This window comes from Ammodytes marinus (assembly GCF_949987685.1).
Source record: "Ammodytes marinus genome assembly, chromosome: 17".
NCBI lineage: Eukaryota > Metazoa > Chordata > Actinopteri > Uranoscopiformes > Ammodytidae > Ammodytes > Ammodytes marinus.
In genome coordinates, this window is record NC_137221.1 from 24401624 (window position 1) to 24420259 (window position 18636).

The following is an 18636-nucleotide window of genomic DNA, read 5'->3' on the forward strand; positions in this document are numbered from 1 at the left end:
CAGACTACAGCCATAAGGGGGGACTCCGCAGATAAACACACCACTACACATTCTAGTCGGGCATAATTGAACATTAAAGAGGACCTATGCTACTTTTCGACTTTTATGACCTATAAACGTTCTTATAATGATTTATAGTCATGTTTAACCATACTAGAGTATCAAATAATTACGTACATGCATTTCGACGTATTCCCTGCTGACCGTCTGGGGTGGCAGAGCACTAAACACTAGGGCAGCCGGTCGAGAAATAACTTGTTCAAATTTCCGGGTAGTTTCTGTCACGCTCCCGGATGTTTCCATGTATGGTAATGCTGCTCAGGCAAGCTCCGGCTGCATGCCCCCACCTTCCTGAAAATCTCCCGCTGCTGGAAGGAAGGTAACCAATCACAACGGAGTGGGGTTTGCAGCAGGGGGGGGAGGGGCGGAGAAGCTCAAAGCAGTGTGTAGAGAGAGACTGCTGTGCTCGCTAGGGTAAGAGGAAGAGTGTCCCGAAAATCTACATAGTTTTTTGTGATGTGATTCGTGTCAGGTTGCTCTATAGCAGTTTTTAACAAGAAATTAAGACCAGAAAAGTAGTATAATAGGATCTCTTTAAGAATATTTTTGTGTGACTGAAGGAATATACTGCAAAGTCAACTTTTAACAGTAGCTGACGTCACCTGCCTCTAGCCTTGCTTGCGTAATCCTTCCCATCCTTCATATATATATATATATATATTCTCTCTGTTGGCGTGCGGCCCCGGTGACGTGCCTCTGTTTGCTGACCAACTGTACTTCACTTCTCATTTGTCACAGCGAGGTCATCCTGGTGGTTCTGCCTAATTGTTGCTGACCTTTCCGTTTCTTTATGTGTGATTGACAGGTGTGAGAAGCGGGCCTGGCTAAGTGCTAGAGTCACTGTTTTCGTCCAAGGAACGCCGTAGTCCCGTCCCGTTGCCATGGGGAAACAGAACAGCAAGCTGCGACCAGAGATGCTCACCGACCTCCGGGAGAATACAGAGTTCTCCGACCACGAACTGCAGGAGTGGTACAAGGTAGGCTCATACACACACACACACACACACACACAGTAAAGAGTGGTACAAGGTAGGCTCACACACACACTGTAAAGAGTGGTACAAGGTAGGCTGATACACACACACACTGTAAAGAGTGGTACAAGGTAGGCTGATACACACACACACTGTAAAGAGTGGTACAAGGTAGGCTCATACACACACTACACTGTAAAGAGTGGTACAAGGTAAGCTGATACACACACACACACACTGTAAAGAGTGGTACAAGGTAAGCTGGTACACACACACACACACACACACACTGTAAAGAGTGGTAGAAGGTAGGCTGGTACACACACACTGTAAAGAGTGGTACAAGGTAGGCTGATACACACACTACACTGTAAAGAGTGGTACAAGGTAGGCTGATACACACACACTGTAAAGAGTGGTACAAGGTAGGCTGATACACACACACTGTAAAGAGTGGTACAAGGTAGGCTGATACACACACTGTAAAGAGTGGTACAAGGTAGGCTGATACACACACACTGTAAAGAGTGGTACAAGATAGGCTGATACACACACTGTAAAGAGTGGTACAAGGTAGGCTGATACACACACACTGTAAAGAGTTGTACAAGGTAGGCTGATACACACACACTGTAAAGAGTGGTACAAGGTAGGCTGATACACACACACTGTAAAGAGTGGTACAAGGTAGGCTGATACACACACACTGTAAAGAGTGGTACAAGGTAGGCTGATACACACACTACACTGTAAAGAGTTGTACAAGGTAGGCTGATACACACACTACACTGTAAAGAGTGGTACAAGGTAGGCTGATACACACACTACACTGTAAAGAGTGGTACAAGGTAGGCTGATACACACACACTGTAAAGAGTTGTACAAGGTAGGCTGATACACACACACTGTAAAGAGTGGTACAAGGTAGGCTGATACACACACTGTAAAGAGTGGTACAAGGTAGGCTGATACACACACACTGTAAAGAGTGGTACAAGGTAGGCTGATACACACACACTGTAAAGAGTTGTACAAGGTAGGCTGATACACACACTGTAAAGAGTGGTACAAGGTAGGCTGATACACACACACTGTAAAGAGTGGTACAAGGTAGGCTGATACACACACTACACTGTAAAGAGTTGTACAAGGTAGGCTGATACACACACTACACTGTAAAGAGTGGTACAAGGTAGGCTGATACACACACTACACTGTAAAGAGTGGTACAAGGTAGGCTGATACACACACACTGTAAAGAGTTGTACAAGGTAGGCTGATACACACACACTGTAAAGAGTGGTACAAGGTAGGCTGATACACACACACTGTAAAGAGTGGTACAAGGTAGGCTGATACACACACTACACTGTAAAGAGTTGTACAAGGTAGGCTGATACACACACTACACTGTAAAGAGTGGTACAAGGTAGGCTGATACACACTACACTGTAAAGAGTGGTACAAGGTAGGCTGATACACACACACTGTAAAGAGTGGTACAAGGTAGGCTGATACACACACACTGTAAAGAGTGGTACAAGGTAGGCTGATACACACACACTGTAAAGAGTGGTACAAGGTAGGCTGATACACACACTACACTGTAAAGAGTTGTACAAGGTAGGCTGATACACACACTACACTGTAAAGAGTGGTACAAGGTAGGCTGATACACACACTACACTGTAAAGAGTGGTAAAAGGTAGGCTGATACACACACACTGTAAAGAGTGGTACAAGGTAGGCTGATACACACACACTGTAAAGAGTTGTACAAGGTAGGCTGATACACACACACACTGTAAAGAGTGGTACAAGGTAGGCTCATACACACACACTGTAAAGAGTTGTACAAGGTAGGCTCATACACACACACTGTAAAGAGTGGTACAAGGTAGGCTCATACACACACACTGTAAAGAGTGGTACAAGGTAGGCTGATACACACACACTGTAAAGAGTGGTACAAGGTAGGCTGATACACACACACTGTAAAGAGTGGTACAAGGTAGGCTCATACACACACACTGTAAAGAGTGGTACAAGGTAGGCTGATACACACACACACTGTAAAGAATGGTACAAGGTAGGGCTGGGTATCGTCAAGGACTTCGCGATATGATACGTATCACGATACACTGGTCACGATACGATATATCACGATATTGCGTATTGTGATGTATCACGATATATTGCGATATTCCACGTACAAGTTGCCTTGTCAAACATAACAGCAAAATATATTTATAGTTGCACAGACAAATGTAGTCAAATCTATTTCATTCAACACTTCCTTTACTATTTTTGGGGGGTTTTGTCAAATGATCAAACACTGCTGCAGTTGCCATAACATCAAAATAACAAATGCAATTCACTCTTGCACTAACTGGACAGGACACACTGAAAATGAAAACACATCAGTGTGCTTTTGTGTCACTGAACATATGTAAATAAGGAGCATATGCACAACAAGTACTATTCCTTATTGTCAGTGAATACAAGGAACAGAAATGTATGAAGACACAGTGAATCTTAAGTATTCTTACACTCAAAATTAATCTAACTTCAAAAGTCAGTATCCTAGAGGCTCAGACCTGGGTTTGAATCCGACCCGTGGTTGTTCTCTGCATTTAATTCCCTTTCTGCCCGATTTCATCTCTGCCTCTTGCATATACAGCTCCGGAAAAAATTAGGAGACCACTCCAAATGTTCAGTGTCTCTTGTTTTACTCTTTAGAGGCAGATGTTTGTGTAGAATGAACATTTAGATTTTATAATATAAACTACTGACAACATTTCTGCCAAATTCACAATAAAAATATTGTAATTTTGAACATTTCCATTAAAGCGGCTACGAGTAACATTCAAATATCTTTTAAACAGCCTCATGTTTCCTCTCATAATCATAAATTACCTTTAACAGCAAACGAGACCATCAGTGCAAAGAAAGACGTTTTTATATAGTTTTTATTACTGCATTTGATCTGGTCGTACACCCAGTCCGATTTTCGGTTCGCTCGTGCATGCTCTATGGTCACATATCCGTATTGGTCGCAGATTTCAGTATGGCGCAGGAACGCGATTTGAGGAGCCTATCACTCCAGGTGAGGGAAGGGGATAGGGAGACCAGATCCCAATTCACCAGATGTGGGACAAAGACTACGTTTGTGCGGGACAAAGTGCCGTTTTTTTAGCAAAATAAACTCGTGTCACCACCGGTAATGCCAGAGACACGGCTTTCTATATTAAAAAACACTATCTTTAGATCAGCGCGCAGCAGTTAAGTTAGCTACTGTTAAACAAAGAGCATTAAGGCTGCGGCTTCACATTAAAAGCATTTCACTGGCTTCACATTAGCATTTCACTTGACAAACGTGAGTTGGCTTTTATTTTGAAGTAACAGGAAAGTGAACGCTGAAGCACTGCAGCACCTCCACAGAGCCACTGAGCCCAGCAGCCCGATACACACACACAGACAAACACACACACAGACAAACGGAGACTGCTGTCTCCTCACAGCTATCGGATAAATGCCAGATTATAAAACACGCATTTAAAAAGGGGGGCTCACTTTCAATAACAATGCGGGACAACGTCTCAATTTGCGGGACGTGTGAAAAGTAATGGAAATGCGATCTGGTCACCCTAGAAGGGGAGCGGGAGCCTTGTTTGAGACAGTTAGGCTATTTGTCGTCATAATGACTGATAACGGGGCTGAACCATCAAAGAAAAAAAAAGAAAATGCAATGAAGAAAAGCTAAATGGGAGAGTGATAGGCGGGCGGGAGGGCGTTGCCAAGCAACGTATACACAATTTCACGGAGCGAAACTAGACTGCAGTGTTTACTCCTAAATGAATGAGCGGTAGCCTACTAAAACAAAGTTTACTTTGCCTCACCAGCATCATCAGATGACCATTATTCATCTGAAATAGTCATTATTTACAACAACATAAACACATTACCTCATCGTGATCCATAACTAACTGCCGTCTCTGGTTCATTCGCTTTGTGTGGGGACACATACTCGTTCAGCTCCGTGAGAGGTGACAATGGATCAACTCATTGCAATCAGGTGTAGTTGATGCTGTGTCACTAACGACTAACCACTCTCACCGAGCCGAAAAGAGTCCGGTGCCCTCACACTTTCAACACACGGACACGCACTATATTGCTTCCTGATTATTTGAATCTTGAGGCCCTGCACGAGCTAGAAAACAGCTTCACGACAGCTGGCGTCGTAAAAATACTACCGCTTTTGTTCAAAGGTGTCGCCAACGTGCCGACTTACTCGTAGTGCCTTTAAGTAATGTAGAGATGAAGATTGAAGAAAAATCCAGACTGGTCTCACTTCCGCTGCGCACTGGATTGTAGGTCAGAGCCGCCTAAAAAGCTTGCCAATTTCAAAACTGAAAATCTCAACCGGATGTAGTAGGCATCCAGTTATTTTTTGAGCATGCCAAATCTGACCAAAATAATTGGGAGATCCGAAATCTTTTTTCTACCAAACTAAATAGCAGCAGGAAAGTATGGGTATTAGAACACATGGCCAGTTTCTCGGGGATTATTCTGTTTTTGTGTGCACTGTTTTCATGTTTAATTTGGTTGGCTCCGGAGGTAATTGGCCAGGGATTTAATATGGCCTGTGGTGCAGAGTGTGGAGCCTGGTTCCTTAATGGTAGCTCGGAGCAGCTAGGTTTATTTTTCCCTCTGGCCAATCAGGGTGTGACCAAACCCTTTTTGAAGGCATAAAAGAGGCGGGACAAGGGACACTCAGGTGGCACCATTCTGAAAATAAACCCCGTTCTGAACTGGCCAAAGTCCAGAGCAGACCTGAAAGTCACTACTCCTCGAACATTACAGAAGTAGTCTGGGGGGAAATAGCGTTGTCTACCACTGGATTTTGAGGGAGTTCAAGGTTGGGTTACCTGCTATAAGGGGACAGCTCGTTAGGTTGAGCTAGAAATCACCTGCCTCACAATCTCCAAGCACCTGCAGGCTTTATTATGTAAGCTACTTTGATTTCCCCACACAAGCATTTTCTTTTGCATCTAGGAACCTGGGGAAACATTTAATTTGGAGAAAACTATAAAGAGGCAGTTGTTTGTTAACCCTTATGCCCCGTTAAAAAAAAGTTACACTGGGACCGCTTCGTACATTTTGTGTATTTTGACCTTTAAACTGCATTAAAATGATGAAAGATCAATATTTTTTCACAATTTTTTTTTCTATTTTTTTCATGAAGGGGTTGTTATTCAATTCATGTTGTGATTTAATAAATCACAAATAAAAATTAACCCTTTAGATGCCATTTTTGATCATATACCACTAACCGCTTTTTTGAAAAATACACATAAATTCAATATTCAAATCATTTTTTTAACTTTGATTATTATTAGTATCACCGGCTCACCCATCTGAATGATAGGTGAGAAAATTATATTTGGTGCATTATTACTTTTTGTTTAATGTCAGATTTAATAAAAAAGTTACACTGGGACCGCTTCGTACATTTTGTGTATTTTGACCTTTAAACTGCATTAAAATGATGAAAGATCAATATTTTTTCACCATTTTTTTTCCCATATTTTTCATGTAGGGGTTGTTGTTCAATCTATGTCATGATTTAATTAATCACAATTAAAAATTAACCCTTTAGATGCCAGTTTCGATCATATACCACCAACAGCTTTTTTGAAAAATACACTAAAATTCAATATTCAAATATTTTTTTTAACTTTGATTATTATTAGTATCACCGGCTTACCCATCTGAACAATAGGTGAGACAATTGAATTTGGGGCATTATTACTTTTTGAATAATGTCAAATTGAATAAAAAAAGTTAGATTTCTACCATTGACTTGCATTATAAGAAAACTTTTTGGCAACCCGCCTTTAAATTAAAGTGAAACATTTTTTTTGCCTCTGATTTCCCATATTACTGCAGAAAACACAATGCAATTGGGTAAAATGAAAGAGAATAGTAAAATTTACCCATTTTATCACCTCTTTTATCATCAAAATATGAATTTTTATGATGAAAACCACTCACTAAAACTACAAAATAACAGCTTTTTTTTTTTTTTTTAGTGTGTGAGTGTGTGTGTATGTGTCTGTTTGTGTGTGTGTGTGTGCATGTGTAAGTGCATGTGTGTGTGTGAAAGTGTGCTTGTGTGTGTGTATGAGAGGAGAGAAATTACAAGGGGTACAGATTTGCAGCCCTAATATCGTATGACACATGCAAACACACACACCCCCCCACACACACACACATACACACACAATCTTATTTTGTCATGGACATGCAGACAACAGTCCCCCCCATCCATATCCAAACACATTTGACATTTTTCTTTAGATTTGTTGTTGCAGTGGCCAGTATTCCTGAAATTTTTTAAAATTATGAAAAATCCAATTTTTTTTCAGGTTTGTGTCATGAGGCAAGTTTTCCCCCAGTAATACACCATATGAAATTCATAAATCAACTAGATAATAGTTAAAACCTAAAATGTGATGCCTTACCTTCAAAATGAATGCACAACATTATATAAATTCTGATTTTATCTTGGCATGGCCAAGGAATCAAAAATACTGGTTTTATGGCTTTCTATGAGTTTACGAAATGGCATCTTTTTAGACAAGGATTTCAGTGTATTTGATTTGAGTACACACAGACACACTCCTGGATTTTTTTTTTTAACTTCAACCATTCTGACTAAAAGATGTGTTCACTAACTACACATCAAAACTATTTTATTGTATTTTTTAATTTTTTTAACTGGTTTGCAGCCATGAATTACACAAGGATGCCAATTTGTTGTAAAGGGTCACCATAGAGGTCAGGGGGGGGGGGCTAAAACGGGGCATTTTTTTTATTGACCTTATTTTTACATAACCTTATCAAGTTTACTACAGAGAAATGGGAAATTACAGTCAAAAATATTTTTCACTTTAATTTTAAGGGGGGTGTCAAAAAATGTCGTTATAATGGAAGTCAATGGTACAAATCGTGTAGTTAGCGGTCCCAGTGTAACAAAAACATCTCACACAGTCAAAATGAAGTGGAAATGGATGAAACTCAGAATATCAAAACTTCATTGTAAAACACACCTCCTTACCAAATTTTATGGATAGGGGACAATCACAGCCAAAATTATCTCAAAAATGCAACCCCAGATACACAGAATTCCACCAACGGGGCATAAGGGTTAAAAGTAAATAGGCATGTTGTCCATCCATTTATTGTTGTATTTTTATTTTTGCTGGGAAGGATTCTGGAGTCTGGAGCACCATAACACTGTGCACACAATCTGTTGGTTCCAAGTCAGAGCAATGGTGTCACTGCAACAAAAAAATACCTGAGTGTCACAATTTTATACTTTTATATGACAGATGTCAGAGGGAAATAGTCTACTTGTTCTGCCAGCAATGGTAAATAGTTACTTTGAAGATTAAAAAAACAACATGTCAACACTATTATCGTCTTATAAAATATGATCCATCATTTTAGATTTGGCTACCCACCAGTTTATAAAGTGTGTCAACATCAAGTAGGTGCTTACACATTATTGCCTCTGTATTATTGTCTAATTATAAAATATTTCAAATGATTTAAGACTGGCCATAATACGGATTACCTTTTACCTTTGATGATACAATTTGCAAATAATACCTGTACCTTTACTTACGTACATTGCACATTATTCAGGCATTAATTATTAGTCATTATTCTGTTCCCTAAACATGCATTTATTGCCTTATAAAGTTGATGGTGAACATGCTCACAAACAGTTATCCATTCAGTAGACATGGAGCAACATTCCTTTGGAGACATGTTTTTGACCGACCCTCCAGTAATGGCTCTTCTTTTAGCTCTGTTTCCAGCTAGTTGCTAACTTTGTAGGTTATCTTCTAAGGTCTCTGGCAGCATACAGAGCTTTTGTTAGAGCTTGGTTGATGGGTATATAGATGGACCAGACAAAGATGTCCATGAGCCAAGAGTGAACTTAGAAAGAAAAATATGATCCGTGCAGTTTGGAATCTTCTCTTTGTCAGTCTTCCAAAATCAGAATGTGACATTGTCTTCCAGCGCTGCATGCTCTAGGGCTACACTATATCAGATATCATTTCCAAATATTCTGACAATACACTCATTTGTATCAAAGTGATAGTCATTCACAGGACACACACAGTCATTTGGAACACATTTACACCAGTCAATAGATCTTTTAAAGTTTCGCTCACCTCTGAGCTAGGACAAATAAGAATAGAAACTACTAAGAATCGTATCGGGAATAAATTGAACACAAATGTGTCATTCCAACTTGTGTAATGTCACATAGTACAATTATATTTGAGCTTAGATTTTTTTTAGAGTAAGTGTTCCAACATGAATGAATCCTCCCAGAGAGCCTCCTCTTCTATACCGCCATGTATCAAAAGTGATCGATATAAAACTGACAGCAGCTTTGAACGAGACAAAGTCTGTCTCTGTCCAAACCGACCCAGTCTTGGAATAATGATGGACATGCCCTATTGACCTGATCCAATGACTTATCTCATTTAGTGCACATAGTGAGTGTGTGTGTGTGTGTGTGTGTGTGTGTGTGTGTGTGTGTGTGTGTGTGTGTGTGTGTGTGTGTGTGTGTGTGTGTGTGTGTGTGTGTGTGTGTGTGTGTGTGTGTGTTTGTGTGTGTGTGTGTGTGTGTGTGTGAGAGAGAGAGAGAGAGTGATGGCTATATGGCTTTAGGCATGGATTAGACCATATGGAACAGCTGTGTTGAGCTGTCCTCAATAAGAGCTGCACATGTTTAAACCGTCCAGCTCCCTGGCCCTATATGACTCTAAGCCCCCGTTGACCCCACCTGCACACTGACAGTGGGTTGAAAGGCAGTAGTGGCGAAGTGGTATAGGGTGGTCAACCCTCAACTGCAGGGTTGGTGGTTTGATACCCTGTCCCCCCACCACATGTCCAAGTTTCCCTGGGCAAAGAGACACTGAACCCTAAATTGCTCCCGATAGTCAGCTTGCACCCTGCGTGGTAGCTGCTGCTATCGGTGTATAAATGTGTGCTCCAGTTGTAAGTCGCTTTGGATAAAAGCGTCTGCTAAACGCCATGTAATGTAATGTAATGTAATGGGTTATAGCATGGTGTCTGTCTGCAGCTCTCAGCAGAAGAACAGCCTCAAGATGATGGAAGTGCCTTGTGAACAGCGTAGTATGTTCCACAGGATGTTGAGGTGCGAGGAGTATTTATACATTGTGTCGTCTTCGGTGGGATTTATTGGCGATAAATCCAAGCCTCGCCATAAATGTGTGACGCTTTCACACAGAGGAATTTCAATGATAAAGGCTTTTATTAGGAAATGAGCCATGTTGACTTTCCCACTTCCCCTTGTGAGAAAATACTTGATTTGATGGTTAAAAGGTAATTCCAGATTTCCGATATCGGGACAATGACTTTGTGACCTCGCTGTGCCCGTTCTAAAACGGCTTTTGTAAAAATAAGACTGACGTGACTTTTACTTGCCTTTTTCTTCTCAGGAGACTGTGCTGTTACTGTTCTCTCGTGGTGTAGTGGTTAGAGCGTCCCCCTAGACTCTAACCCCAAGGGCCGAGACCCGCCAGAGCTGGGTTCGAATCCGACCCGGGTCTGTTCTCTGCATGTCCTCCCCTCTTTGCCCCATTTCAACTCTGTCTCTCCAAATCTGTCTAATAAAAAAAAAAAGCCTAATTATAATCTTTAAAGAAAATGTTTTTATCTGATTCCTTGAAAATAAAATAGAACCATCCAAGACTACATGACGTGCGTGGCCTTAATTTGAAAAAGTGTTTTCTGCTAGTCGTTTCAGAACGCAAGCATTACATGACATTACATGACATTTTCTGATTTGAAGTTTTGGCACAGAAATTCATTAATTCCTGTTCTTTGTCAACTTGGGTCATCTGATGTCATACTATACACAAAGATGTATTGTAGTCCTGGAGGCTTAATGTGACATGACATGTCCTCTTTTTTTTTTAGCATAATGTGTTTATTCTGAGAATGAAAAATTCATACAATTCAATGTACTGTATATAATAGAATGAACATGTAATACGTTACTGAATATAAATAAAGCTTTTGTGTTTTGTACCCCTAAAAGATTCCCCTAAACGGTAAACAGAGACTCTACCTTTTAACCTCATTCATTCATTCATTTAACCTTTGATGCACCTCCTTATATGCCATCTTTGTTGTTGTTGCTGTCACATAGCGGTCAACCGGAAGTGGCTCTATAACCACTTGTTGAAAGGGCTACAGCGCCACCTAGCGTAACGTAGTTTAGCCATGCTCCGGCCATTTAATCTAATTTCTCTGAAAGGCCATGTATACTCAGTGGCAAAAATCTTAATATTACAGCTCCAGAAAAAATTAAGAGACCAGTCTGTATTTTTCTTCAATCTTCATCTTCACATTACTTCAATAATGACAATATTTTTCCCGGAATCTGTAAGAAATATTGTCGATAGTTTATGGAGTAAAAACCAAAATCTACATTCTACTAAAAAACATATGCCTATAAAAAGTCTAACAAGAGGCTCTGAATATTTGGAGTGGTCTCTTCATTTTTTTTCCGGGGCTGTATATATGGCTTAATCCTATCGTTGCTGTCCCATGTAAAAACACTGCACTGTGTGTCTTTGTCTTCCCCTCAGGGTTTCTTGAAGGACTGCCCCAGTGGGACCCTGAACGTGGAGGAGTTCAAGAAGATCTATGCTAACTTCTTCCCGTACGGAGACGCCTCCAAGTTCGCCGAGCACGTCTTCAGAACCTTCGACACCAACAACGACGGCACCATCGACTTCAGGGAGTTCATCATCGCCCTGAGCGTCACGTCACGGGGCAAGCTGGAGCAGAAGCTGAAATGGGCCTTCAGCATGTACGACCTGGACGGGAACGGATACATCAGCCGCGACGAGATGCTGGAGATTGTACAGGTAGGTGAGAGAGCAAAAGGGGGACCCCTGGGTAATGGAGTCTGGTGTGGAGGCAAAGTAGGGTTAAAGGCATGCGTTCCAAATCGCATTATACTCTTTATTTTTTTCCTATTCTACACACTACATCTGACCATAAAAGGAATCTAATTAGGATGCAGTAGGCATACAATGGGGACATACTTTTACTTACTTATTTCATCATAACATTGCACCTTGAGTTTCAAAAATGCATACTCACCGTAACTTTTCGTTCTTTATTATTAGCTTCATGTCCATGGTTTTATATCATTTTTTTTGTTTAGTTTACCTCCAATCCATGCATTTGTATTTTCTAGCGTTTATTTTATTTTGTGTAATCTGGGCTACACTGAAAATAAAGGGGTTACACTTAATTGTACCTCTGAGAACTAAACAAAAGGTTGATGGATTTATAAAGAGAAGGAAACTATGGTGCCATAAAGTGCACCATAGCAGCTTCTCACACATCACAGCAGTACAGGGCTTTTAGGAAAGCATCAGGAAGACATTCTAAAAGCTTTAGTAATGCCACTAAGCAATACGATCAATATAAAGACGCACATTTTCTAGGAACACGGCCCAAAATATTGGTCACCTGGGGGTTTTGAATATGACACACCCAGTATGTGTGAAGACAGAAGGCACTAGAATAGCGTCATTAATCTCCTTCGTCACCGAGTCAACAAATATGGCGCAGCTGACAACATGATACAGAACAGATTTGACTTAATTAGGATTTTCCTTCATTGACTGTGCACCTTCACATTTCTCAGAAGCCTGAATTGACAGAAATAGGGAGAGTGCTTATGAGAAATGCTCACTTTAATTATGTAAGTTAATGCAGTCGTGTAAGTAACAGTATGTGCCCCAGCACTGATATACAGTACAACGGCTGATGGGCACTTAATGTGCTGACTGCAATATTGACAGATTGCATGAATACTCTTAAGTACAGTCCTACATTAAGGCTGTATGTAATCCTGTCACTCCTGAAGAGAAGACATACATAATCTCGTGTGTGTGTGTGTGTGTGTGTGTGTGTGTGTGTGTGTGTGTGTGTGTGTGTGTGTGTGTGTGTGTGTGTGTGTGTGTGTGTGTGTGTGTGTGTGTGTGTGTGTGTGTACTATTGGGTTCTCATGGATTAGCAAATTAAATTTAACCAGAGTTTGTCCCCGAATACTGGGATTATCCTTATGATCATTGGACGAGAGCTGAATTGTGTACAGTGACACAATACAGAGAGAGAGAGAGAGAGAGAGAGAGAGAGAGAGAGAGAGAGAGAGGGAGAGGGAGAGGGAGAGAGGGAGAGAGAGGGAGAGGGAGAGAGAGAGCCAGTCAGTCATTAGTTTGACACCACATTGTCGGACAACAGATCCTATCTTCACTCTTTAAACCCTAATCAACACACATCCAACAAAAATATCTGCACAATGATTTCCTGCTTACTAAATTTTATAAAAAGGTTCCTGAGTTAATATGGCATAACGATCCGCTCATACATTTGATTGGTAATTTTATAGGAGGAAGAAAATCTGTGACATAATTGAAATAACATATGGAATCATTAATCAATCCTTGATATTTTGACCCCATTTTAGAGATCATTTCAAGGCAAGGAAAGGCAAGTGTATTTCTATAGCACAATTCAGACACAAGGCCATGTTAAGTGCTTTACAGGGGCATACAACACATCAAGATTAGACATTAGAAATTGCAAGAAATAGTTAAAACAAAGAAAATATATCCAGATTAACGATTAGCTTCCATTAGACATCATGTTGGCTGATCACATCCGTGTCTGTTCGGAAGTCTCTTTCACCAAATCCGAGTGTAGATGAGTGTTTGCAATTAAATACCATTACACTTTAAGTTTCCAACTAACAACTAACATTAGTTTCAGTTTAGAAGGCCTGATGCATATTAAAGTAAGCCTACGTTTCTTTGCGCTAAATAACTTAGACATATCAAAGTCAAACGGTGAAAAGCGATTCACCTTGTTTTTAAGTGGAATATATGAACTCTTGTTTTATCGTCCAACAGTAAAGTTTTAGAGCTGGCATATTTTGTGCAAGCTACCTTGGCCACTTGAGTGTGTTGCTGTGACGCTGATCTACAGTCAGTTTTACACCCTACACTCCCAGAGGAGACGGTTTAATGGGCGTAAGATGATTGTAGGGCCAGCTGATACCCTGGATCACTTCATGTTGGGGTTTTAAGGGACGCGAGGCGCTCGTGATGCATGGGATCAATACATAAGCTGTGTCTCTGTGGTATGAAGCTTTTGTTCTTATAGCCACACAGAGCATGGGTACTTGTAGAGAAAGAGCCTCTTGAAAGCCTCAGCACTCTTTCTTTTCTTCTGACCCCACCCAAACTCAAACCTGCCTGAATGTCCTGGAATAAACCTGTGTTGCATAGTGTGCGTCTGCTTTTGAATTGAATTGATAAAGCTTAAACTAGAGACCGTAGTTCATGGCTTCCACAGCCTTGCAAAATGTCCTCAGCTATTACAAAGTGATTTTAATGTTTCTCTCTCTCTCTCTCTCTCTCTCTCTCTCTCTCTCTCTATGCATTGTGACTGTTTAAACCTTTTGTTCATGTACATCCATGCTTTTCAATTGTTCTATCTCCCTTTTATTCATCTATTCTTTTTTTCTTTCTCCTTTAAATACTTTATGTAAAGTACTTTGAAGGGCCTCTGTGTATGAAATGTATTGCCATATAAATGAACTTGCCTCCCTCCTTCTCTCTCTCTCTCTCTCTGTCTATCAGGCCATCTACAAGATGGTGTCGTCTGTGATGAAGATGCCAGAGGATGAATCCACGCCGGAGAAGAGGACGGATAAGATCTTCAGACAAATGGATCTAAATAATGATGGTGAGAGGCAGAAATGGCAAGAAGGAGGGATGGATATGGCGGAGAGAGAGAGAGAGAGGGAGAGAGAGAAAGAGAGAGAGGGTTGGAGGAGTGAGGAATGTGACAGTTTATTGAATATAAATCTTTGAAATGTGCTCACTTAACTGGAAATATTTAAAGGACTTTAGGACTCCATTTATGAGTTTTATTCGTTCTGTGTCGTGTCAAACATTTAGGCCCATCCTTCATGGGATTATTTTTCATTATTTAAAGCTGTAGCGCGTGACTTTTCTCATATAAATCGGTCCACCGTAAAAGATTCAAAGTCCCCAAACCCCTGTCTGAATAGTTTAACACACAGGACACTCGCAAGCTGGAGAAAGTTTGGAGTATGTTTGAAAACTTCATGTTCTTAGAAGATATTTATATGAATCTGAAAAGTTACTATTGGGAATCAACATTGAAGGTGGAGTCAGAGATTCTGGACAGGCCTCGTTGTCAAAATCACTTTTTTACAGTACGGATAGGCAGTGAAGCTGTAACGGCTGGATCAGGAGGACACAGGCGCGGAGACAGTAACAGTTTTAAGAAGATTTATTTTGGAAGTAACCAGCAGGGGGTTAGGACCGTGATCCGGGGGGGAAGCTGGCTGTCATGGGGCTCCAGGGAGAGAGCAACGGGGCAAGTCCAGGGAGCTGAGTGTGAGCAGGCAGGCAGAGGGGTCCGGGAGGAAGTGCTGGCGGGCGAGGGCTGGAGCTGGTGGCTGGAGTCAGGCCGGGAGAGCTGTGGCAGAAAAAACAGGAGTTAGCCAGGAAAAATTCAAAAAGCGTAGCTGCAAACAGGTTAGCTTAGAGAGAGGACTGACTGTGTGGAAACAGAATCTACAATCTGGCAGTGTCTGAAAGGTAGGCCCGGGTATATGAAGAGCAGTTGATTGATGATTGATGGCAGCTGTGAATGCTGGTGATTGACTCCAGTACACCTGACTCCAACCCTGCAATAAGACCAGCACAAAGACAAGGGTAAAAGGGAAAAACAACACAAGGCCTAGAGGCCCAAGCAGGATCATGACAGAAGCGTATCGTGAGGAGACATTCACTGATGATTTTGATGGATAGATTTTGCCTAGAAGCAGTCCTAAAATGAATAATTTTAGCTTTCTTTCTTAATTTTTGACAGAACAGACCCCTTTTTTTCTATGTAACTATGGTCGTATTCCTTCAATATAATGTCTTCTTTTCCCCTTTCCACCCTGCAGGCAAGTTGTCCCTGGAGGAGTTCATCAAAGGTGCCAAAAGCGACCCGTCCATCGTGCGGCTACTCCAGTGTGACCCCAGCTCGGCCTCCCAGTTCTGAAGACCCCGTCCCCCCCCCCACCCCCTCCCCCTTTCCAAGCCTGCTAAGACCCTTTCCTCCTCACCCTCTCTGTTGCAATTTCAAACAGTCACTCAAATCAATGCATGATGGTTCTCGTCTCTCATATCATCTTCTTTCTTTTTTTTATAGTGCTTTTTGTGCAAAGGATGGAGGAGGAATTTTAAATAGGCTAAGAGAAGTCATTCCTATCATTTAACTTTCATTTTTATATGTGGGGGGAAAAAAATGGGCGATCGTTCGACAGTGGCGCCTCCGCTAATGTTTCCCAGTATCTCTCTCTCTCTCCGGAGTATGGGATTACCAGGGAGCTTTTTGTGACAAAGCTTGGGGTTTTTCTTTCTTTTTTTTGCAGGGGGGGGGGGGATTGCTCAGTTTTTGTTCTCCAACCCACGTGTATATCATGTATATACTTTTACGTCTGATGTATATCATAAGATGAAGCACATTTGTCTTCATGTACGGTGCACACTCTTTGGCATTGTAAAGGCAGTATTATGTAGCGTAGCTTTACTGGTCTGACCTGAACAGGTGGCGGTGGGAGTGTTATTGGGATTCTACTGCGTTGTGATCTTTTTTGCTGAGGAAAAGAAGGCCTTAGATCCCGTCATATCTGTAACGACACCTACTTTGCATTTTGGTTTTACATTTGTACATATTGTTTTCCTCTGTCGTGTTGTTTTATTTATTCATTTTTATTCTTATTACTGTGCTTTTAATTTGATAATGTTGTTACAGATGACCATATCCCAGTTTACGGTGACAGAGAGGGAGAGAGAGAGAGAGAGAGAGATAGAAAGTGGGAGTTGATCTCTTTGGGATTTGTTAATGGATTTGTGGGACATGATGTAGTTCTAGTGAAAGGAGGGGATTCCCATAATGCATTTTGATCAATGGCACCAGTAGCACATATAACGTTGGAGCCGCCATGTTGTTTCTATAAGGTACGGCCATGCATTTGGTCAGAAAGCGTGTGTGTATGTGTGGGTGCATGTGAATATGCACTGTGTGCTTGAGGCTAATTACTTTTACAGTATTACCATGTTGTGTTGTTTCTTAATTTGTAAGTATTTAAAAAAAAATAAAAAGTTCTTTAACAACAAGAAGTAAACTTAAGATAGTGGTAAACCTGTCACCATACTGCATGATCCTACCAAACCAGACCATCAAATAAAAAACACAGTTAGCACACAAGCGGTATCTTTTTGTAGCTCTGCAGCCTCCTCAGCACTGTCCCGGGCAGAAATGATTAAATACTTTTTCTTGCTTTTTGGACAAGTGCACCCCCCATCCCCAACCCCCCCCCCCCCCCCCGCCAACTCTCTTAACTCAGAGAACTCACTTAAGGGCTCGTTCATCACTCTGTTAGCTGAATGCTTTTATAACCTCCTGGATGAGTCTGCTGACAACAGAGCAGTTAGATGAAGGGACATGTTTCAGGAGATTAGGAGCAAGTATGCGCACTTGTTCCTTGATTCTGTAGTTTTCAGGGGTTCTCCAGACATAGTGTTAAGTCACAAATTGGAGACAAGTGGCTGTGTTTACATTTGCACCAATGGGAATCCTTCATTTTCTATTTGGGATACCTACTGGAACATGTCGCATTTATTATTTGAAGCAAACCAAGATAAAGAAAAACACTTGGGCTGTGTTCGGAAAGCCATACTAACATCCTAATCATACTCATTTTGACATCAATTTGAGTATGTGATGGTTGTGTATGCGAGTTTGGGTAGGCGAGAAATGCCCGGATGAGTACTAACTTCCAGGAAGATTTTGGGTATGGATCCATTGGATACTTTTCCTACTCAACCGCCCCACAATGCATTGCGTCTTTTCAAACGACAAGGAACGTTTTTTTTAAATTCTTTATTTACAATTCTGCATTTCCTGCAAAACACAGGACGAAGAAGAAGAGGAATTTTTTTATTGCTTGAGTATACTTCAGTGTGAATGTTTTGACGCACCTTGTATACACAATCAATCTTTAAGTAGACAGTATGTAGTATATAGATGTTGAGTATGTAGGAGGGAGGACGTTAGTATGGCTTTCCGAACACAGCCTTGGAGAAAAGGCACCATCATGAACTCCAATTGAAATGAAATACAAGGCTTTTGAGCCTAGACTGAATGAAACATGCTTCAGTGCACATGTAGACATAGCCACTGGTTGTAGGAACACCAGCACCGTTCTCGTGTACTCACCATTTAAGGCCTCCATTGTCAGATCACATATTTGCTATCTTTTGTTTTTCAAGGGTAAACACAACACAACTTCTGTTGATGAAGAAGCTTAGCGCTGGTGAAAAAAATATACTGTATATACATATATTTATGTAAAACTGCTAATTAGAAATACTCCTAGAACCAT

The 18636-nt window shown here is 41.0% G+C and overlaps 1 protein-coding gene across 1 annotated transcript; it reads left to right on the plus strand.

Annotated features, from left to right (window-relative positions):
- Positions 1–941: 941 nt before the first annotated feature.
- LOC307264284 (hippocalcin-like protein 1) lies at positions 942–16247 on the plus strand (the record flags this gene model as incomplete). Its single annotated transcript, XM_080045662.1, has 4 exons — positions 942–1037; positions 11735–12016; positions 14807–14912; positions 16150–16247. The coding sequence occupies 4 exons, from the start codon at positions 942–944 to the stop codon at positions 16245–16247; spliced, it is 582 nt and encodes a 193-aa protein (XP_079901788.1).
- Between the last annotated feature and the right edge of the window lie 2389 nt (positions 16248–18636).